A 23,309-nucleotide genomic window follows, 5' to 3' on the forward strand; every position below is an offset into this window, starting at 1 on the left:
CATTATTCATTATTTACGAGCGTTAATAGGTTTGAGGCACCGGGGTGGGGGGGGGGAGGGGGACGAGGGCGCCGTGGGGACCGCGGCCTTAGGGGAAGAGGTGGGGAGGGAGGGGGCAGGGAGGGGGCGGGGCTGCGGCGCGGGCCGCTAGGAAGAGGTCTCCGCCTCGGCCCCGGCGTTCCGGGCGCACCTCCGCCCGCCGCCTTCTGGCAGCCGGGTGCGGGGGCTGCGCGGGGCGCCGCGAGGGAAGCGCGGCCCTTTGATTGTGCCTCCCGGCCTCTGTCCTCCGCGTCCTCGCCCTTTCCGAGGCGCGGGGAGGGGGCGGTGGGCCGTACGCCCCGCCCTGCGCGCCCCTCGCGGCCGCCGCCGCGTCCCCGACGCAGCCCGGGCCTCATTTATCATCATCTTTGGTCAAGTGGAGTGTGCAAGGAACAGCTGCTTCACTCGGCTGACTTCCGAGGGCGGATACAGCGGGAATCAGGGAGATGAATGATGGGGGCTGGGGGGGGGGGTGCAGAGCCCCCCGGGGTCCCAGCGCTGGCAGGAGGGAGGCGCGGAGCGTCCAGCGCCGCCTCCGCCTCGTGGCGAGTGCAGCGCCCCCTTCCTCTCTCGCCCGGTGCCTCCAATTACCGCGGATCGCGGACGGGGGGCGCCCCGGGAGGGGGGCCGGGCGCGGAGAGGCACCCCTCGCCGGCGGACGACGGGCGGGCGCGCTGCTGGCGGAGCCCGAGGTCGCCGTGACTTTGCTGGGGTCAGCGGGTTGGGCTGCGGAGGAGGCGGCGCGGCGTCTTTGGTGGCGCTTTCCGGATTGGCGCAGAGGCCGGGAAACCGAGCGGGGGTGTGAGGGGGGAACACAAATAGAAGGTGAAATTTTACCTGCCCCTGAGGGAGTCCTGCGGATTTTCTCCCGGCAGCAGCAGGCGCTCTGCCTTTGTCTTACACGGCTGAAACATCTGTTGCAGAGGGGCGGCGAGGCCGCAAACAACCCCCACACACCCAGCGCGGCTCCCCCATCCCCAGCTCGGCCGTAGCCGAGCTCCCGGACTCTCGGCACCGCGTTAACCCTGCTCGCGCTGGGGCTCCCGCCCCGCAGCACCCCTGCCGCGGTACGCGCCGCCTTGCGCGGCTCCCTGCCCCCCAGCCTCGGAATGGGTTCTCGCGGGGGGTGCCCGGTGACCCACCCCCACTTGGAGTGGGTGCGTGCTATCCATCGGGGGTGGGGGGCGGATGCAGAAAGGGTTAATGGCCTAGTCGCAGACCCTAATTGTCAGACCTGGGCCCCGCTTCGTTTCAATTACCCTAAGTAGAGACTGAATGCGCAATTAACGAAGTCAGCTTGCCAACTGGAAAGCCGTCCCCGCTTTCACATTGAGCAGAATACTCCACCAGCTGACTTGGACTAAGCAATTTCCTCCTCTCTCTCTCTCTCTCTCTCTCTCTCTCTCTCTCTCTCTCTCTCTCCTCCCTCCCAACCCCCTCCCTTTTTTTCCTCTCTCCTTAATAATAAAATTATACCAAGCAGTTTGCGGTGTGGCAGGCGGCCAGAAAAGCGTTTCTTTAAACGCCGCCGTCTCACAATTAGGCAGCAAGAGGATTTGACACGCCGTGGCGGCCTGACAGGCGGCTTCCTCCCCTGGGGGCTGGGGGGAGGGGGGGCGCCAATTCCCTGGCTCCCCCAGGTGGAACGGGGCTGGGAGGGGCTGGTTTGCTGAGCCTCCCCGACTGGGATGCTGACTGTGGGATGCTGCGGAGAGGGGGTGTCAAAGGCAGGGAAGGGAGAGGTGGTTCGGCCCAGGCTGGGAAAGGCGGGGGAGGGGGGCGCATTCCCTGGCTCCTCTGGGGTGTCCAGCTGGAAGACCTTGACCCCTCCTCTTTTTGGCTTCCAGCTCTCAGTTCATTTTCTGGTTGACCAAGGGGCACAGAGCTGTAGAGGGATCTCAACCCTGCTGGACCTCTTGGACGAGTCACTGGCCCTCTCTGGGCTTCTGTTAATCCTTCTGCAAAATGAGGGGGGAGTTTGACCTAGAACGTGCTCTGTGGAAAGTGGCTTCTGGTGGCTCACTGCTGCTAGCAGCTGGCCTTGTTGGCGGGAGGCAGAGGTAGGCAGCACCAGGTCAGAAACAAGCCAGAGACCCCTCTCCAGCTTGGACCCCAAAGGCACGTGGGAGAGTGTCCGCCACCCCCCCTCCCCCAGCAGCCATATCGGCAGCTAACAAATCGGGGTGACTTTGCAGGATTGCCAGGGATTGGAGCCATGAGAACAGAGAGCATTTGACCATTGGCTGTGGCAGCCAGGCCACCTGAGGGGGAGGAGGGGAGATCATGGTAGTGGCCCCACTTGCTCAGTCCTGCCTCCGGCCTCATTCAGGCCGTTCCTTCCATCTGGTGGGCCCTCACCCTTTCTCACATAATGGCCCCTTCCTTCCAGCCTCCCCGGACAACCTCCACTCTCCACCGCGCAGCCTCCTGAGGGTCTGTTGGCCTCAGGAGGGCAGGGGCCCTGCTGCTTTTTCCTCTGGATCCTCAGCACCCAGCTCTCCCCCACCCCACTGTAAGCTGAGCCAAAAAGGACCTGACCCGAGAGGGGAGGGGCTGTGACCCAGGTCTGGAGTACAGAGCTTTTTGTCTTTCCTTCCTGGCTGGCTATTGCACGTGTCCTGGCTGGCCTTCAGGCCTGTCATCATCAGGCTTCTCTTTGGGCAGCATCCTTTAGAGCTGTGGTGAGGATGGCTAATGCACTCAACCCAGAGCTGAGCCCCTCGCCCATCCCATCTGCCCGTCTGTCCAGGCAATGTTTAATTGGCACCCGCTCGGGACAGTCTCCGCGAGTAGGGCTTAGGACCGAACAGATGAAGAAGCCCCTGCCCTCATCAGGCTGCATTCTGGTGAGGGAGGCACACGTAACACAGCTCATTACACCATTAATTATGTAATTGCCACTGTGATAAGTGCCACCAGGGAACCCCGCAGGGACCCAGCAAGGGGGGGGGGGCGGGCAGCAAGGCCTTCTCATTTGGTGCCTGGGGTGGAATATGCCCTGAAGGTTGTTAGCACCCCTGGGGCCTCAGCTCCCCCACGGCTCTGCACCTCCTTTCCGGCGCTCCTCAGCTCTACCCTGCTGCTCCACGACATCGCTGGTTCGTGCTGGTCTCAGGGCTTCTCCCAGGGGCCAGGGAAGGTTCTGGGTGCTCCTCCTGTTCCCATTCCTTCACACTGAGCTCCTGCGCGTGCCATTGAGCACATGCGAGGTGCCCAAATTCTCCCAACAAGGCCCTGGCTCTGCCCTAGCAAAGCTCTGTGTGCATCAGTTACACAGCGTTTGACCCCTGGGAGCTCGTGATGGCTTGAAGTCCACATGGCTTCTCCTGAACTCTGGGTGTTAAGACTTTTTACTTGGTTGATAGCATATATTAAAAGGTGAGACTTCCCTTTAAATGCACATATATATGTGAAATACAACTCAGAAGCTCTGGAGTTCAGTGGGGCTCCCCCTCGCTTTGGGACCAGGACCCTTAGTTTGCCTCCGTCCCCACCTGCTCACTTCACTCACGGGCATCGCCTGCCAGGCCCGAAGGAGATTGTTCCTTGTCAAATGAATGAGGAGTTGTGGCGATAAGCCTCCCGTGCCCCGCCCCCACCCCCACCCCCACCCCCACCCCGGCATTCGTTTTGCCATCGACTGCTTGTCCTGGGTATTTTCTAGAGTTAATGTCACATTTACACATTATTCGTTCAACAAATATTTATTGTTCTGGGATACGGGGATGTAGCTGCGAACAAAACCGGACAAAATGCCTGCTCTCACGGAACTGTAGTTCTAAGAGGAGAGACCAGTCATAAAGCCCGCCAGCCACATGGCGTACTAAAAGGAGGGGAGCACTCGATAGAAGCAGGGGAGGAGGAGCGCAAGGGGTGCTCTTCCAAGCACAGTGGTCAGAGAGGGGTACCGGGGAGGGTGACCTGAGCAAAGGCTTAGAGTCGAAGAGCAAGCTATGTAGATATCAGAATGGTATTCCTAGCAGATGAAACAGCCAGTGCAAAGGCCCTGAGGCCCGGGGAGGCGAAAAGGTTTGCCCAAAGCCACAGAGTCCACAGCGGCACAGGCCACTGGCTTGGGGCCTTGGTGCTTCCACTTCCGCAGGGAAGTGATGGTCCCTTGGGGCACATGGGACAAGCTGGGGTGAGAGGTTGGGCTCTCTCTCGCCACCTTTGCCTCCCCTCAAAGCCAGCAGACACACAGATCCAATGTCATATCCACACTGTGCAGTTGCCTACAAGGCCAGGGACTTCTGGGGGTTTGGTGGAGAGGCTAGCAGAGCAGACTGGGAGACCCCCTGTGGGTCCCTGAATGTGTGGGCCACCAGACCCCAGGCCTCTTAGCTGTTTGCATCTCAGCAGTCAATACCTCCCATTTTTCTGCTCCTCATTTTGACGATGGGGAGAGGTGGTGATTTTGTTTTTCTTGAATGGTGAATAAGATGATCTAAAAACAATTACTGTCCACAAGAGACTGGTAAGTACGGAGCTGAGAATAGTTGAGCCCTCCCCACCCAGGGGGGCTCTGGAGTACCAAGGGCACAGCTGCTGCTGAATCCCTTCTTGCTACCCCCACAGCTCCCAGTGGGGGAGGGCTGGCTGGCCATCTGCCCCTTCACCACACCTGGACCGTGCCCCCCCCCCGACCCCCGACGGCCCAGATCTGTGGGCCTGCTGGCCACCGCATCCCAGAAACCACACCATGGGGCAGTGGGGTGTGGGTGCGGAGTGGGGCTCAGCTTTAGAAGTCAGGCACCCAAGTTGAGATCTGGCTTCTGCTGCCCAGTCGCTGGGCTGTGGGACTCCCGCGGTGACTCCTCCTGGAAATGGTATTGTGGCTTCCTAGCTGGGCCTGGAGCTTCCAGGAGTTAGCACACTTCACACACCCTGCCTGTGCTCCAGGGCCGGGTGGGGCGACCTCCTGGTGGGTTAGACCCTGAGGACGAGATATTCGAGGGACTTAGGAGGGCCTCTGGGGCTTCCGCAGCTGGGTCCTTGGAATAGACCACGTCGGTGGGCTTTGAGGGAAGGCTTTTCAAACGTCTGGAGTGTCCAAAAGCCTCTGCTCCCTATTCAGACCTCCTCCAAAGAGCCCTGAGATCCCCGCCTCACCGGGGGCTCCTAGTCGCAGCTACAGAGCCTGGCTGGGGACCCGCCTGATGTCTGGAGAGCATGCTGAGGCAGCCTTCCAGTTTCTTGTCCTTCTTGCCTAATATTCAGGGCCTCCAGCCCCCAGCTCCTCCCACCCAAGGCCTGTAGAGGGGTATGGTGGATTGGGTTCTTCCAAGAGCACACATGGGTGCCCACCATGAGAAGGGGTGCATGCCACGTGTGTTGGGGGGGGCGCCCACATGAGGTGGTCCCGAGAGACCATCCTTTGAGGTGGGGCTGCCTTGTTCTCTGGGATTCTTTATGCCCCAGGATCGTTCCCCTGTGCCCCAGGCAGGGCTCTCCCAGCTGGCTCCAGTGCCTCCCTCCCAACGAGCCCCTGGGCCCGAGGACCCTAACCTGTCCCAGGGGCCTGCAGGGACTGGGCTGTTTGTCTTGTGTGCTCCTTGGGAGCTCGTCCCTTCCCCTGTTCAAGCCAGGCCCTTAGTATTCAAGATAGACCCCACAGGACAGCAGGAAACCTGGCTAGTGATTTATCATTTTAATCAAGGCTTCATATTTAGTATTCATTACCCACCGCAGATGGGGAGGCTTGAGGTGGTCCTACATTCTTCACTCCTCCCTGGACACCCCCCGGCCCCATCCCCAGCCTCTTGACCCAGGTAACTTCCTCCTTCCTGGTTCCCAGGCCTTGAGTGGGTTGGGTTTTTACATTTTTCTCCTGCAGCTACAAATCAGGAAACCGGGTCATAAAACAACCTTGGATAAGTGGGTGGGATGGAACCAGTGGCCTCAGAGCCGCTGCTGGGAAACAGAAAGCTTCCTTCTCTCTCTCCTTTCCTTCCTCTCTCTTCCTCTCCATCTCCCCACCCTTCCTTTCTCCCACCACCCCTCGCTCTCAGGAAAACCTCCAGCCACAGCCTCCCAGCTGGGTTCCATCAGGTCCCCTGTGGGGGCCGTGGCCGCCCTGGCCCACATGGTGCCCGTGTCCCTGACCAGGGGGACTGCCCTGGGGAACTGGAGGGGCTGTGGGCCCAGGGACAAGCAGTTAGCATGGTGATAGTGGGAGGCCAGTGAGCACCGCTGCTCATGAGTGGACCTCCCTAAGGTGGGTCTGGCTCCCTGAATAAAAGGGGGGTCCTGCCCTGGTTTCCAGGGCCTCACATGCTGCAGAGGGGACCGCTGCCCTTCCCTTGCAGCACCTTCTTGCTGTCACACTCCGAGATGCCTTCCTCTAGGTGGGAGTTCTTGGTGTGGGGTCCAGGGGAGGGGACGTGCACCCTTGGTCTGGTCGCAGCTGCCGCTGCAGGCATCCCACAAAGGGGACTTCGCTGTGGGTGGGCTCGAAGGTAGGTCTCTTGCCCTCTGAACCTCACCCTTTTCTCTAGAAGGGCAGAATAGTCAAAGCGTGCACTGAGCAAACCTGCACAGACTAAGCACCCAGGGCCAAAGGATGCCCCTGCGCCCTTGGACCTATAGTGCCTTTGGCTGGGAGCCGAGAGGCCTGGGCTCATCTCCCCCACCCCCACCCCCACCCCTCCAGTTTCATGGCTGTGGAAATGGAGCGGGGAGGAGCAGTGAGGCCCATTGCTGTGCTAAAGGAAGTCCTGGGGCACTGGCTGCAAGGGCCGGGTCCTTGAACCAGCTTTGTGCTGTGTGTGGCCTCGAGAGCGTGCCTGTCCCTGACACGCTCAGTCCAGTGGCCGGGGAAACCAACTTCCAGGAGTTGTTATAAGGGACTTCTGTCATAAGCATTGCGGTCTGGTGCCTAGAGGACACTCAAGACTGACCTTCCCCTCGAGAACTTCAGAGATCAGGCCTTGACCAAGTGTCCACAAGAAGCAGGTGGGGGAGGCGAGGATGGGGAGGCTGGGCTGGCCCAGAGGGAGCCCCCTGAGGATGTGTTAGGAGGGTGCCCTCCCCCGACCCCCACCCCTTCTCCCTCCTGCTGAACCTACAGAGGCCCAACGCCCCAGGCTGTTCCCCCCACTGTCCCCTCTTGCCCTCCCCGGGTGGGTTCAGAGGTCACCATCTCTCTGCCAAAGGGGCCTCTCTCTGCCCCCCCTCCTGGTGCCACCCACCCCTGCCTGCCGCCTGCCTCTCTCCCCCTGCTTGTCCTTTCCTAGTGCTCTTGAAAAGTAATCATAATCATAATAATTAATAACAACAGAGCCCGTGGCAGGCCTGAGGCAGCTCTTAAAGAGCCAGAGCCCCATTTTCTCCCGGCAGATCCAGCGGACCTTGTTGGCTCACAGAGACCGAGACCGGCATCGGCTTTGATGCCGTGCCTTTGTTCCCGCAGCCCTCCCTCTCCCCCTCCCGCCGCCTGGGGTTGGAGGGTGGTGTTGGGGTGAGCATTTTTGCCTGCGTTCTCCATCAGGCACTGGGCTTCTCGTATTTTAATTGAACTGTCTTTTCTTAGAGATAGATGCTTTCACCGCATCCAGCTGCTCGTGTATTGGGAAACCCGCCTTTAATACGGCTCGGCTAAATTAAAAGACGCAGCAGCTGGACTGATTAAAGGTGGGGGGGGCGGACACTGGTCCTCGTACTCTCTCTTTTTAAGTAATGTTTCTGGTAATGCATTTTGGAGAATGTGAAGAAAAATAAAAAATAAAAAAATAAAAAAGCTGTAGAAATGTTAATGATATCCACAGGACACTCAGCAGGAAATGGGAGCGATCTGGGACTAATAAAAGCCGAAATGTAATTTGTGCAGATATACGAGGCGCAGCCTCCAGAGTGGTCCTGGGTTTGCGCGTTTCGGGCTCATAAACACAGGCCGGGGAGGCAGAGCGCCGTAGGATGTCCTCGGGAGCGGGCCTTCCTCGCCACTGCCTGCCAGCCAGCGACACCCGAATAAAAGTGACGGCTGCTGCCAGCCAGTTGCGTGCCTGCTCATTTCCTGTGCCCGAGCATGGGAGGGGGCCGCCCGCCCGGCAGCCTTCTCTGGAAGGTCAGGTCAGGAGGCACGGGGCCAGGCGACACCTCCCGCTCCTCTGGGTTGGCGTGTCACAGCAGGCACCCCCTGTAACGTTTGATCCCAGCCGCCAGGGATGGGATTGAAGTGGGTCGGAAGCGCGGGCGCGTTTTTCCTTGTTGGGGTGCCTGTGATAAATCCAGGGAGAGGCGGGAGGGAAGGAGCAGGGCTGCGTTTGCCAGGGGCCTGCTGGCTTTGATGGGCCCGGCGGGAAGGGGCTTGCCTTGTGGGACACTGGTCCCGTCTGCAGCCAGGGCCTTCTGTCCCCGAGTCAGGGCCAGCTGACTGCCGAGGTCAGGGGAGGTGGGCCTGGGCCGTGCTAACAGGGCTCCGGGGGCTCTGACAGCCCCAGACTGGCCCTGCTCGGCCGGAGGGAGCCCCTCCCCGGGCCCCAGCACTGAGAAAGGAATCTGAGTGGGATCCAGGGGAAGAGCTGAGGAGTGAGCTGGACCTCCTGGGGGAGCCCCCATCCCCCACTCCTCATCACTCTCTCTCCTCGTTCTCACATCTGCACACATCCGTCCGTCCGTCCGTCTGTCTCTCCTCTGTGTCTCTTTTTCATTTCTGGTCCCTCCTATAACTCTGGGAGCTTGTGGCCCCCGGCAGGCCACCCCTTCCTCTTTCGGTGTTGGGAATGAACGGCTGGGAACTGGAAAGTCCCTGGTGCCCCTCTGGGGGCCTGGACCTTTCTGTCTGCCTCTCGGCTCACCCACCAGCGGCACAGTCGTGGGTTAAATCCTGACCCCCCCCCCCCCCCCCCCGGGCCTCTGGCTGAACGCCGGACTCCTTGATGTGATTTCTCTTGAGCCTGGAACATTCCTCGCTCCTGTCTCCATCCCTCCCTCCTTTGAGGGTCTGCTGGGGTGACCTGGCCCCCTGTCAGTCAGGGGGACCGTTAGCCTGGATGCTTTGGGCCAGCTTGTGTTTGTGACTCCGGTTGCCCTGCCCTGAAGGGCCCACTCCTTCTCCGGGGTCATTTCCTGATCCAAGATCCTGCTTTGGGGCTGGTTGGACCTCACCAGGGGCGCGAGCCCCTAAAATAGTAACCAGATGGGTTCTTGGCCTGGTGTGCCCTGATCCTGACCCTGCAGAGTCAGAGACGGGAGGGGCCGACCAGGAGGGCTGGGGCTGCGTCACACCCAGCTGTGGGGCGCTCCTCCGTGGCCAAGGGACTGCGGCTGTGTCCCCCATTAGCATGCACTTCCTCACTCTGGGCCACGTAATCTGTTTACGCACCTATGATATCAAAAACAGGAGGCAGGTGCCGCTGTCCTGCGTTACTGGGAGTCAGAGAAGGGGACGTTTTATGCCTACAATGGCTCCACAGCCCCTAATCGACGTCTGCTAGAAGGAACAGACAGATTCCAGATGGCATGGCAGTGATAGAGGAGGTGTGTGTGTGCACGCGCGCGCGGGCTGTGCGCGCGCGTCTGTGTGTGTGTGTGTGTGTGTGTGTGTGCGCGCACGCGCGCGCGCGCGCTCTCTCTCTCTCTCTCTCTCTCCACAGGCCTTGGTGAGTAGCTTCTCTGGGCAGGGGCAAACCTTCCTTGGTCCCTGCATGGCTGGGTCACACTTGAACACTGCCGCGCTGGGACTGGATTGCAGGACCCAGGCGGCCCCGGGGCGGGGGGGGGGAACAGGGGAGCGGGATTGCTCTGCTAAACGATTTTACTTACGCCAGCAGGGAAGCGCTGGGAGTGCTGGGGGTGGGGGGCGTGGAGGGGAGGAGCTGGCTGGGAGCAGGGTGGGGTGGCGCCTCCCGCAGCGGTGGCCATCCTTGGCAAGGCTCAGCTGGCAGCGGGCGATGTCGGAGCGGGAATTACAGAGCACACCTCCCTGACACAGAAGTTGTCAATATGTGCACAGCTGGTGGGGAGGCTCAGGCAAAGGGGAGACCGTCAAGAGCTGCGGGGAGAGGGCAGGGCGGGAGAGGGGTGGGAGGCAGGCGTTCTGAGGGGAAGGGAAATGGCCCGTCTGAATCGCTCTCCCTTCCCCCCCCCGCCCCCCCTCCCTCTCTCCCTTTCTCTTTTCACAGATAACCAGCCCGAGTCATGCAGTCTTTTCGAGAAAGGTGTGGTTTCCATGGCAAACAACAGAACTACCAGCAGACCTCACAGGAGACATCTCGCCTGGAGAATTACAGACAGCCGAGCCAGGCCGGGCTGAGCTGTGACCGGCAGCGGCTGCTGGCCAAGGACTATTATAACCCGCAGCCGTACCCGGGCTACGAGGGCGGCGCAGGCTCGGCCGCCGCCGCGGCCACCGCGCGGGGCAGCAAGGGGCTCCCCTCCCAGCAGTCCCTGCAGGGCAGGCCGGCCTTCTCGGGCTACAGCGTGCAGGACAGCAGCCCGTACCCCGGCCGCTACTCGGGTGAGGAGAGCCTGCAGGCTTGGGGGGCCCCCCAGCCGCCGCCCCCCCAGCCGCAGCCCCTGCCAGGGGGGGTGGGCAAATATGAGGACAACTTGATGAAAAAGGCCGCGGTGCCCCCCGGCAGGCAGTACCCAGAGCAGGGCGCCCAGCTGCCCTTTCGGACTCACTCCCTGCACGTCCAGCAGCAGCTGCCACAGCCCCAGCAGCCCCTGGCGTACCCCAAACTCCAAAGGCAGAAGCTGCAGAACGACATGGCCTCACCTCTGCCCTTCCCCCAGGGCGGCCACTTCCCCCAGCACACGCAGTCCTTCCCCGCCTCCTCCACCTACTCCTCCCCGGGCCAGGGCGGCGGCGGGCAGGGCGCCCACTCCTACAAGAGCTGCACCGCACCGTCCGCCCAGCCCCACGACAGGCCGCTGACCGCCACCGCCAGCCTGGCCCCGGGGCAGCGGGTCCAGAACCTTCACGCCTACCAGTCCGGCCGCCTCAGCTACGACCAACAGAAGCAGCAGCAGCAGCAGCAGCAGCAGCAGCAGCAGGCCCTTCAGAGCCGGCACCACGCCCAGGAAACCCTCCACTACCAAAACCTCGCCAAGTACCAACACTACGGGCAGCAAGGCCCTGGCTACTGCCAGCCGGACGCGGCCGTCAGGACTCCGGAGCAGTACTATCAGACCTTCAGCCCCAGCTCCAGCCACTCGCCCGCACGCTCCGTGGGCCGCTCCCCCTCCTACAGCTCCACCCCGTCGCCCCTGATGCCCAACCTGGAGAACTTCCCCTACAACCAGCAGGCGCTCGGCACCGGGGCCTTCCCCGCCGGCATCGCCGACCACAGCCACTTCATGCCCCTGCTCAACCCCTCCCCGACCGACGCCGCCGGCTCGGTAGACAGCCAGGCTGGCAACTGCAAGCCGCTGCAGAAGGACAAGCTGCCTGAGAACTTGCTGTCGGATCTCAGCCTGCAGAGCCTCACGGCCCTGACCTCGCAGGTGGAGAACATCTCCAACACGGTCCAGCAGCTGCTGCTCTCCAAGGCGGCCGTGCCGCAGAAGAAGGGCGTCAAGAACCTGGTGTCCAGGACCCCGGAACAGCACAAAAGCCAGCACTGCAGCCCCGAGGGCAGCGGCTACTCGGCCGAGCCGGCAGGCACGCCGCTGTCCGAGCCGCTGAGCAGCACGCCGCAGTCCACGCACGCCGAGCCGCCCGAGGCCGACTACCTGAGCGGCTCCGAGGATCCGCTGGAGCGCAGCTTCCTCTACTGCAGCCAGGCCCGGGGCAGCCCTGCCAGGGTCAACAGCAACTCGAAGGCCAAGCCCGAGTCCGTGTCCACCTGCTCCGTGACGTCGCCCGACGACATGTCCACCAAGTCCGACGACTCCTTCCAGAGTCTGCACAGCAGCCTGCCGCTCGACAGCTTCTCCAAGTTCGTGGCGGGCGAGCGGGACTGCCCGCGGCTGCTGCTCAGCGCCCTGGCGCAGGAGGACCTGGCGTCCGAGATCCTGGGGCTGCAGGAGGCCATCGGCGAGAAGGCCGACAAGGCCTGGGCCGAGCCGCCCGGCCTGGCCAAGGACGCCGGCAAGCCCCCCTTCTCGCTGGAGAACCACAGCGCCTGCCTGGACTCCGTGGCCAAGAACGCGTGGCCGCGGCCAGGGGAGCCGGAGGCCCTGCCCGAGTCCTTGCAGCTGGACAAGGGTGGCAGCGCCAAGGACTTCAGCCCGGGGCTGTTTGAAGACCCCTCTGTGGGCTTCGCCACCCCTGACCCCAAGAAGACGGCCGGTCCCCTCTCCTTCAGCAGCAAGCCCACCCTGGGGGCCGCGGTGTCGGACCCTGCCGCCGCGGCTTTTGACTGCTTCCCGGACACGACCGCCGCCGGCTCCGCGGACGGCGCCAACCCCTTTGCCTGGCCCGAGGAAAACCTGGGGGACGCCTGTCCCCGGTGGGGCCTCCACCCCAGTGAGCTCACCAAGGGCCTGGAGCAGGGCGGGAAGGCCTCAGATGGCGTGGGCAAGGAGAACGCCCACGAGGCTTCGGCCTGCCCGGTCTTCCAGGAGGAGGACCCCCCCGGGGAGAAGGCCACGGTGCCTCGGGACTCCGAGCAGGAGGAGGCGGGCGGGGTGAAGGAGGAGGTGGGCGGGCTGCTGCAGTGCCCGGAGGTGGGCAAGGCCGACAGGTGGCTGGAGGAGGGCCGGCACTGCTGCTCGGCGGCCGACTTCGGGGACCTCCCCCTGCTGCCACCCACCGGGAGGAAAGACGACCTGGAGGCCGAGGAGGAGTACTCCTCCCTGTGTGAGCTCCTGGGCAGCCCCGAGCAGAGGCCCGGCATGCAGGACCCGCTGTCGCCGAAGGCCCCGCTGATGTGCACCAAGGAGGAGGTGGAGGGGGTGCTGGACACCAAGGCCGGCTGGGGCTCCCCGTGCCACCTCTCCGGGGAGTCTGTCATTTTGCTGGGCCCGACCGTGGGCGCGGAGTCGAAGGTCCAGAGTTGGTTCGAGTCCTCCCTGTCCCACATGAAGCCAGGCGAAGAAGGACCCGACGGGGCGCTGGCTCCAGGGGACTCCGCCACCCTGGCCCCGGACGCCTCCCTGGCCCAGAAGCCGAACAAGCCCGCTGTGCCCGAGGCTCCCATTGCCAAGAAAGAGCCTGTGCCGCGCGGCAAAAGTTTACGGAGCCGGCGGGTGCACCGGGGGCTGCCCGAGGCCGAGGACTCCCCGTGCAGGGCACCTGTGCTGCCCAAGGACCTCCTGCTCCCCGAATCCTGCACGGGGCCCCCCCAGGGACAGATGGAAGGAGCAGGGGCCCCGGGTCGGGGGGCCTCAGAAGGGCTCCCCAGGATGTGCACACGCTCCTTCACGGCCCTGAGTGAGCCCCGCACACCTGGACCCCCGGGCCTCACCACCACCCCCGCGCCCCCAGACAAACTGGGGGGCAAGCAGCGAGCCGCCTTCAAGTCTGGCAAGCGGGTGGGCAAGCCGTCACCCAAGGCGGCATCCAGCCCCAGTAACCCGGCCGCCCTGCCCGTGGCCTCCGACAGCAGCCCCATGGGCTCCAAGACCAAGGAAACAGACTCGCCCGGCACCCCGGGCAAGGACCAGCGCTCCATGATCCTGCGGTCCCGCACGAAAACCCAGGAAGTGTTCCACTCCAAGAGACGGCGGCCCTCAGAGAGCCGGCTCCCCAACTGCCGTGCCACCAAGAAGCTCCTCGCCAACAACCACCTGCCCGCCACGTTCAAGGTCGCCGGCAGCCCCCAGAAGGAGGGCAGGGCCAGCCAGCGGGCGAGGGTCCCCAAGCCCGGGGCAGGCAGCAAGCTCTCCGATCGGCCCCTCCACTCACTCAAAAGGAAGTCCGCCTTCATGGCGCCTGTCCCCACCAAGAAGCGGAACCTGGTTTTGCGTAGCGGCGGTGGGGGGGACGTGAAGGAGGAGGGAGCCGAGGACTCCTCCACCCTCTTCAAGAGGATGTCTTCCCCCAAGAAGGCCAAGCCCACCAAGGGCAACGGTGAGCCCGCCGTGAAGCCCCCGCCCCCGGAGACCCCGGATGCCTGCCTGAAGCTCGCCTCGCGGGCGGCCTTCCAGGGGGCCATGAAGACCAAGGTGCTGCCGCCCCGGAAAGGCCGGGGCCTGAAGTTGGAGGCCATCGTGCAGAAGATCACCTCGCCCAGCCTGAAAAAGTTTGCGTGCAAAACGCCAGGGGCCCCTCCTGGTAATCCTCTGAGCCCATCTCTCCCTGAGAAGGACCGAGGGCTCAAGAGCGCCGGGGGCAGCCCAGTTGGGGCAGGCGAAGGTCTCTTAAATGTGGGCACCGGGCAGAAGCTCCCAGCAGCTTCGGGGGCCGACCCGTTATGCAGAAATCCAACCAACAGATCCTTAAAAGGCAAACTCCTGAACAGTAAGAAACTGTCCTCGACTGACTGTTTCAAAACTGAGGCCTTCACGTCCCCGGAGGCCCTGTTGCCCGGGGGGACTGCCCTGGCGCCTAAGAAGAGAAGCCGGAAAGGCAGGGCCGGAGCCCTCGGACTCCCTAAAGGTCCCCTGGAGAAGCGGCCCCACCTAGGCCCGGCTCTGCTCCTGACTCCCCGAGACAGGGCCAATGGCACTCAGGGGGGCGGTGAGGACAGCTCTGGTGGAGGAGGCAAGAAGCCAAAGACAGAGGAGCTGGGCCTGGCCTCCCAGTCCCCTGAGGGCCGGCCCTGCCAGCCCCAGACAAGGGCGCAGAAGCAGCCGGGCCATGCCAACTACAGCAGCTATTCCAAGCGAAAGCGCCTCACTCGGGGCCGGGCCAAGAACACCACCTCCTCCCCCTGTAAGGGGCGTGCCAAGCGGCGGCGGCAGCAGCAGGTGCTGCCCCTGGATCCCGCAGAGCCTGAAATCCGCCTCAAGTACATTTCCTCCTGCAAGCGGCTTCGAGCAGACAGCCGCACCCCGGCCTTCTCGCCCTTTGTGCGGGTGGAGAAGAGAGACGCGTTCACCACCATATGCACTGTTGTCAACTCCCCGGGGGAGGAGCCCAAGCCCCACAGGAAGCCTTCCTCCTCTGCCTCCTCTTCCTCATCCTCGTGCTCATTCTCCTTGGATGCGACCGGGGCCTCCCTGGCCACGCTCCCTGGAGGCTCTGTCCTGCAGCCACGCCCCTCCCTGCCCCTGTCCTCCACCATGCATCTGGGGCCCGTGGTTTCCAAGGCCCTGAGTACCTCTTGCCTTGTTTGCTGCCTCTGCCAAAACCCGGCCAACTTCAAGGACCTCGGGGACCTCTGTGGGCCCTACTACCCCGAACACTGCCTCCCCAAAAAGAAGCCAAAACTCAAGGAGAAGGTGCGGCCGGAGGGCACCTGTGGGGAGGCCTCGCCGCCCCTCGAGAGAACACTCAAAGACCTTGAATGTGCAGCTGCCGCTGCCCCTGGAAAAGCCCCGAGGCCCGACGGCCCGGCCGACCCCGCCAAGCAGGGCTCCCTGCGCACCAGCGCCCGGGGCCTGTCCCGGCGGCTGCAGAGCTGTTACTGCTGCGACGGTCGGGGGGATGGGGGCGAGGAGGTGGCCCCAGCTGACAAGAGCCGCAAGCATGAGTGCAGTAAGGAGCCGCCGGCAGAGCCTGGCGGGGACACCCAGGAGCACTGGGTGCACGAGGCCTGCGCCGTGTGGACGGGCGGGGTCTACCTGGTAGCCGGGAAGCTCTTTGGGCTGCAGGAGGCCATGAAGGTGGCCGTGGACATGGTAAGAGGCCAGCCCGGTTGCGGTGCGGGAGCTCAGGGTCCGCAGCTCAGGCAGGCAGGCAGGCAGTTGGGAATCCCCCCTCATCTCTCCAGTGCCACGGTTTGGGCCAAACACACCCACGATCACAGACTCACGTGTGAGGCGCTTGGGGGTGGAGTCGAGACGGAGGCAGCACGGGCTCGCCCACCCCTGTCCAGGACTTGCAGCTTCAGCCCCTCAGCACCCGGCCCATCCCGGCGCCCGGCCCCTCCCCCATACACACACCTGACACCCACCGTCGGGCTCCCGTCGCCCACCCCCAACCCCCAGTCCACCTGGCCCCGTCTCGTGCCATCAGCTGACACGCCAAGACCCCCCCCCCCCAAAACAGGCAGCCTCCCAGAATTGAACGTCCGGGCAGCCTTAAAAAAAGCAGGTGCCCCCCTTCCAGTACGTGTCTCCTTGGCCTCTGAGGTGGAGCACGGGCCGAGGGAAAGAGCCTCTCGGGAGGTATTTGGGATGCGTCCCCCTCCCAGGGCCGGGTGGTCTGGGAACCTCTCGTGGAACAGTCACAAAATGCTCCTTGAGGAACAGTCACAGATCCGTAAGCAAGAACGCAGGCTGGCTTTTTGGTTCAGACCCCGGCACCGCCCGTCACGCACCGTGTGACTCTGGGCGTGGGGCTCAGCCCCTCTGTGCCTCCGTGTCCTCCTCTCTAACGCGGGCAGGGTGGTTCCCCGCCGCGGAGGGGCTGTGGGGCCCGAGCGGGTTCGTGCCCGTGAAGCTGTCAGAGCCGTGCCTGGCCTCAGTGCCCGCCGACCGTCTTCTGCTCTCTGCTAGGCCCAGTGATAGCGGCTGGGCCACATCACACTAGGTGATGCCTCCAGTCCGGCTACCGGGGGATCTTGCTCCTCACGCTCCCTTCTGAGGGGTGCGGGCGGCCGGAGTGAGCAGGCAGCTGGGGGCACATCTTGGAGCCCCCTCAGGCCTGCCTGGTGGCAGTCGGCGGAATGTGCCCGGGACGTGGTGGTGGGGCCAGCATTCTGTTCCTGAGGCCTGTGCTCTTGCCCACCCCCTCCTACTGCCTGTGCTGGGGGTCCCCACCCCCAGCCACTGGGACCCGCCCCTGTGCCTGAGGGCCTCAGCCTCCCCTCCTTTCCTGCACCAGACCTTACACAGCCCCGGGGGCGTGGTTAGAGACCTCTCCGCGCCCAGGCTTCCAGCCTGACTGAGGCAACCCCAGTTCCCAACAGGACACCTGCTAGTTTCTTGTCTTCCTCTTTCCCAGTCTCCTTCTCTCTCTCTCTCTCTCTCTCTCTCTCTCTCTCTCTCTCTGTCACTGGCTCCCGGCTCCTGCCCAACCTGTCTGACATAGGCTCAAGTCTCTCCCATCATTAAAAAGTAATACCCTCAGATCACCGCCTCCCCCCTCCAGCACGCATGGCCCGCCCACCCCCACGCGGCTCTGGCCTGCCTGTGCTGCCTCTCTGAGCCGGGGCCTGATCCAGCCTTTTCCTAGCCACCTGCACCCATCGTGGTGGGTAAGCTCCCCACGTGCCCCAGCCTGTTCCAGGCGCCCTGGTCTCCCCTCGCGGACCCGCACGCGAGTCCTGTTGGGCCAACGAGGAAGCCGGGGTCAGAGCAGCGCCGTGCCTTCCTGGTGTCCCGCGGCTGTTGAGTCCTGGAGCTGGAAGTCAGCCCGGTCGACCCATCTCTGCCCGCTGTGCCCTATGCCAAAAACGGTGTGGTAGCCTGGCACCACCGGGGGCCTCCCCAGGAAGGTCGGGACGGGGCCGCGGCAAGGACACACAGCAGCAGGCACTTGCCGTTCGCCGGCCGCACCTCCCTCCCTCACCGGAGGCAGCTCAGATGGGATCTGAAGGGCCGCTGAGCCAGAGATGGTCCAGCCAGGCCAGGGCTTGTGAGCCTCAGAGGGGATCATTAAGGCAGCCCCCCACCCCACCCCCACCCCAGCTGGAGGAGCAGACCGTGCCACAGAACACTCTGGAGAGACGGGCAGGCTCTGGGACTTCTGAGGGGCACGGCTCCATGCCCCCTGCTCCCATAGCCCGGGCATCCTAGGCCTCCTGTCCCCACCAAGACCTCTTGCTGCCTGGACAGCTCAGTGGCAGCACACTCCCTTAGAGAGACGCAGACCCGGGTTTGAATCGCAGCTCTGCTGAGGGCAGGTTCTGTGACTCCAGCAAGTCACTGCCCCCTGTGAACCTCAGGAGGCCAAACCCTGCTGGCAGGGCCGCAGGGTTGCGGGGCTGTGGGGGTGGTCTTCCCTCCCCAGCACGCAGTAGGGGCCCTGTGCATCAGGGCTCCAGGCCCCGGCACACCTGCTGCTACCTTGGCCTCGCTTTTGCTCTCTGGGGGACAGAACTTCCGTGTGGCCCCTCGGGGGCAGCCCCGTTTCTTCTCTGTCCCCTCCCGAGAGCCCCCACATGGCTTGCTGTCCCTGAGCCCTACCATGCCCACCCCCTGGGACCTCGGGTTCTCTCTCCACCAGCCTGGAGTCCTTTGTCAGGTTCACAAGCCCTGCTGGGGGAGCAGAGGATCAGAGCCTGGGTGTGATGGTCAGAAGGGCCCAAGGCCTCTGTCCCTCTGTCCCTTGATTTCTTCACGTCTGCAGTGCCACTCGGGATTGGGGGAGGGGGGGACACGGTGCAGGCATGGTAGCGCGAGGCTGCTCCTGCGACTGTTGTCCTTTAAGCGACAAAACCCCTGAGGGCGCAGCCCTGGTTTGGGCCCCAGTCCTGCCTTATTCCCTCCTTGTGGGCCAGAAATTGAGGGAATTTGGGGCCTCACGGTCCCAGGAGATCTCAGCCCTGACCGCAAGGAAACTGCGCGTCTAAAGGCATTGTATGAAAACCTGATGTTCCAGAATATACCCAGCCCCCATCCCTGCACCTCCCCACTCCCAGCTTGATGGCCAGAGGGCGCATTCCTGGGCATCTTCCCCAGGAAGGTGGGAGAAGACTCTCATTCCTAGTCTCCCCCAGATGCTGGGGATGGGATCTGTCTTAGTCCAGGGACCTGGCATGGAGCCCCTGCCTCGAACAGTATGGGGGGGGGGGGTGATTGCCAGCCTGTGCTCCAGCCGGGCAGCTGGGCTCAAAGCCCGGCTCGGCGACTTAGGGGCTGTGTGCCCTCAGGCAGTTTAATCAGCCTCTCTGAGCTCTCGTTGGTAACCTGGGTAGAATTACGAGGATATCAACATAAGGTTACGGGGAGGCTGCTTCCAGGCACATGGGGCACATCGTAAGCTGCCGTTACCTGTTGGTAGCTTAGCAACCACAGCTTAGTCCTGCCACAGCTGCGCTGCCCTCCCGTGTCTACTCCCCAACCCATACAGTGAGGCTTCTCGTTTTGCGTCGCCTCCTTGGCATCGCCCAGCTGTCCCGGCCACGTCCCTGTTCAGACAAGTGGGCCGGGCGTGGGGCAGAGTGGGCTGGCCGCTGTGCTGCCTCGCATGAGATTTACATCACCTTGGCATGTCAGGACTGGCTGTGTCCTCTTCTCCGGGGATCTGGCGAGGATGAACGGCCCATCGAAGGGCGGGAGAGTGTCTTTCTGGGTAGAAAGCAATGCTTCTTGCCTTCACTCTTGCCTGGAGCGGAAGCCTCAGTTTCACCATCTAGAAAATGGGGTTTGTGAAAGTTACGGCCCGAAGGGCCGGTGGGAGGAACCAGTGGGTAAGGACACACCCGGTGCCTCGCACACACAAACCTGCTCAGTGCTGGCCGGTAGCCACAGCCGTAGGGTGAGTGGCCTCACGAGTCCTTGTCATCTGCTGGGCACACGGCGTCTCTTATTTAATCGTCACGACTGTCCCATAAGGGAGGCACTGTCCCCACTGCACAGACGGGGCATGGAGAGTTTGAGTTAGCGGCCGAGGTCATGTGGGGCAGAATGGCGGAGCTGAGATTTGAACCCAGGTCTGTGTGATGCCTAGACCCGGATATTTATCCACGAGATTAGACGTTTTCCTGCCCCAAGAGGGTCACCTCGTCCAAGGCACAGCTCGGAATTCCGCCACAAAATCGCCCTTGGGGGCACTTGTGCCCCATACTGACCCTCCTTCCCACCGATGTCCAGGGAGCGTTTCGGGGGAAAGGACGTGGGGTCCGTGGGAGAGCCTGTCTATAAAGCCCGCCTGCCGGGCTCCTCAGCCCTAGACTCACCCGTCTTCCCTCTCTCCTCACCAGACCTGTTCCAGCTGCCAAGAAGCCGGGGCCACCATCGGGTGCTGTCACAAGGGATGCACCCACACCTACCATTACCCGTGTGCCAGCGATGCGGGTAAGAGCCAGCCCAAGGGGACAGGAAGGCCCTGGAGGCCCACCTGAGCAGCCCAGGGGGACCCGGGCACCCCGCTCCGTGAACCCTGCCCCAGTTCACGCCTTGGCTGCCCCCCTCTCCTGCCCCAGCAATTTATTTTCTCAGCTGTCTCTCCCCTGGGACCCATGATGGACAATGCTAAGGCCACAGAGAGGAACCAGTCCCGAGCCACCTGCTCGAGGGATGCCCAGAGGCATGCATTACAGGATGGAGGGCTAGCTCAGGAGTTATCAGTGCTTAGGAGTGGTAGGGGCTGGGGAGGATCTCCGGCCTCAGAGAGACAGGGGTACTGGGGTTGGGTCTTTGAAGGCTGAATAGGAGTTCACTGGGTAAAGAAAGATGGGAGATACAGACCTCAGCAAACACCAAGTGAGGTAGGAGGAGATGGGGTTCAAAACACTCCTATTGGGGGCGCCTGGCTGGCCCAGTCAGTGGAGCATAGGTCCCTTGATCTCGGGGTTGTGCGTTCCAGCCCCATTTGCACACGTGGAGCCTACTTATAAAAAAACAAACAAACAAAAAAACCCCTCCCGTTGGCTACAGGCAACGGTTGTAGGTTTTCAGCAGGACACTGGGGTCTAGACACAGGATCAGGCTTCCCCTGCACCCTCACCCACCTCATTCTCTCCTCTTACTCATTCGTCTGTTGCATGAGCGTTTATGAGCACCCACTGTGACCCAGGCACACAGAAGGACAGACTGCATGGGCCGGAGAGATCCGGGAGTCCCAAACCTCATCGAGCAGGCAGGGAGACCCAGGCTCACAGTCAGTCTTTCGATTTCATCCAAAAAAGAGGCTGCTTATGGCGGAGCCGTAGTCACTGAGAGGCAGCTCTGGCCCGGATTCAAACCCCCGTGGCATTCTTGCCGCGTGGACTTGGGGAGGTTCGTGGATGCCTCTGCAGGTGGGCTCCCCATCTGTAAAACAGAGATTAGGATCATCCCTCTTTGTTTCGGCTGCTCGGAGCAGTGAGCCAAGTAATGAACGCTGCCCAGGGAGGTGCATCCCTCGTCCCGTTTGGGGCCAGTCCCCTGGACGGTGGCTGCCGCCTCCCCCTGCTCCCCGCTCCCCCCCCACCCCCACCCCACCCCCGCCTCTAGCCTGGAACCCGGGTGAAGTTATCAATGACTCTGCCTCATGGATGACGGAGCAGAGGTGTCTCCCAGTAGGTCCTCCCATTACCTGGAGCCCTCTCCTCCCCACCTGAATGCCTGCTGGCTCTGCCCTGGGCCGAGGGGACCACTCCCTGCGCCCCCACCTGCCCGCTTGGTCCCGGGCCAGCAGCAGCCCCAGCTAAGCCACCCCCGGGAGCACCCGCAGGACTGAGTGATGACAGTTCCTTGGCGAGGGCTGAGGTGCTCGCACCGTGCAGGGAGGGGGCCGGCTGGAGCGGGCTGTGGGGCTTCTCGCCCGTTCCACAGCCCTACTCTGGGCAGCAAGAACCAGATTTTAGTGTGGACTCAGCCACTTAACCAGACCCGTGGCCTTACCCCAGTAATAGATAACTACCCCGAGTTGCATCCCTCCTTCTACAGTGATTAACTTAGCACCCACTGGGCGCCAGGCCCTGCCTCAGGCCCCTGTGCTTTCCCGGGCTGCATCTTTACAGACAGGCTGCCTTTCCCATGGCCACACAGCAGGACAGACCAGGATGCGACTACTTTGCCTGTCTTGCTCCCCATCCTGTGTTCTCTCTCCCACCCCAGTACCGTTCAGAACCTCCCGGGGGTTCCCGTTTGAGTGAGACAGACAGGAAAATCATGATCTTTGCCCAAAGTTATGGCAACCAGGAAGGGCGAAGAGTGCGTCCCTTGGGACAGAGTCACCCTGTCTGAGCTGGGGGAGGGGGGTGTGTGTGGAATCCAGGAGGACTTCCAGGAGAAGGTGCCATTGGAGCCCGGCCCCACCAGGTCAGTGGAGGTGCCCCGCAGCTGGTTAGCGGTGGGATGTACATACCAGGCCGGCACAATACACTTCCGCTCGAAAGGAAATCTTCGAAGGATTTCCCGTATGATAGGGGTCTGTGTAGAGCCCCAGAGCTTGCCACGGGAAGGGGCCCTGGAAGCCGGGCAGATGAGACACTGGCTCAGCCAGAGCCGACGGGGCCAGAGGTTGTCCCGGCGGGAGACGAGACCTGCTGATGCGGACAGAGCCTTCGCTGGCACTGAATGTGCAGGCCTTAGTGGAGCCTGCCATCCAGCTTCCCCACGTTGGAGGGGACAGGTCTGGGGCAGCACAGGGGTGTGCCGAAGGTGTGTCGGCTACCGGCTCTCCCAGGCCCGGCTTCCCGGCTTCAACGCCAGTCCCCGGTGGTCTGTGCCGAGGGCGTGGTCAGCCGGCGGGCTCCGCTGCTCCCGCCAGCTGGCGGACCTCCTCGCCACTGACTTGGGTGGCTGCGGTCGCGTGGCCTCTCGTGCCCCCGCAGGCCAGGCTCAGCACCACACGGTTGGCCAAACCGAGTCCCCCAGCCCGCCCAGATTCACAGGATGGATTCCTCTTCTGCCCGAGAAGAGCGACAGAGCCACAGCGCAGAGGATAGTGGCCCAGGGAGGGGGCCTGGAGCTCTTCCGGCAGTCTGTCCGTCCGCCACACGGGGCTGCTTCCCTCTGGACAGGTTGCATTTGAGGCGTCAGCAGACGTACAAGGGAAGTTGTCCCAGCTGGGCTCAGGACAGAGGCTCGCTGGCCATCAGCCCCAGGGCTCGTCAGGGCGCTGGAGGGGCCGGGGGGGGGGGGGGCGGGGGCACCGCCACTTAGCAGCTGGCAGAGGAGAGCGGGTGGAGCCCCGGGCACTGGAGGAGCAGCAGCCAGAGAAGCTGGGAGAACAAGTGAGCCTCCGGGCGGCAGGGAGGGCTGGTCACAGCCCCCCTGACCAGGCGGGAGGCTTGGGAGACAGAGGAACTGGGGGAGGAGGCTGGGGAGGCCATCCAGCGTTTGGCAGACAGGAGCCCCAGGCTTCTGTTGGCACCTTCCACCTACCCGACCCCTTGGGCCTGCGAAGCGGGGGCCCGTGGGGCTCTCCAGATGTCTGGGTCACGCTCTCAGACCGTAGGGCATCAGGGCCGTCCCGTTCTGCCCTGGCTCACTAGCCTTGTCCCTTCCACCCCATTAAAGACCACCTCGTTGGGGCTGAGTGACTCAGAATCACTGGCAGAAGCCAGCAAGCCACGGGTCTGTCTGAGCCTTTCCACACTCAGGCCCCGGAGCCACTTTGTCAGCTGGGTCCCCAGGTCCCCAGGTGCAGACACCAGGAGAGGTGGCCTGGCCCTGTCCTGTGGTTC

General features: G+C 63.2%; 1 protein-coding gene across 3 annotated transcripts in view; it reads left to right on the forward strand.

Moving 5' to 3' along the window:
- Window positions 1-23,309, forward strand: part of RAI1 (retinoic acid induced 1) — a 120,452-nt gene that overhangs the window by 93,825 nt on the left and 3,318 nt on the right. For 2 of the 3 annotated variants that reach the window (XM_040453006.1, XM_040453008.1), the window contains 2 exons: window positions 10,161-15,705; window positions 19,896-19,989. In XM_040453006.1, the coding sequence (XP_040308940.1) occupies window positions 10,177-15,705; window positions 19,896-19,989 (5,623 nt within the window). In that variant the 5' untranslated portion in view covers window positions 10,161-10,176. Of the gene's footprint in view, window positions 1-3,047; window positions 9,517-10,160; window positions 15,706-19,895; window positions 19,990-23,309 lie in introns of those variants that run through there. The other variant, XM_040453007.1, reaches the window with a different exon arrangement.

The sequence above is a fragment of the Herpailurus yagouaroundi genome, unplaced genomic scaffold (genome assembly GCF_014898765.1).
Source record: "Herpailurus yagouaroundi ecotype Mexico unplaced genomic scaffold, PumYag 208, whole genome shotgun sequence".
Classification (NCBI taxonomy): Eukaryota; Metazoa; Chordata; class Mammalia; order Carnivora; family Felidae; genus Herpailurus; species Herpailurus yagouaroundi.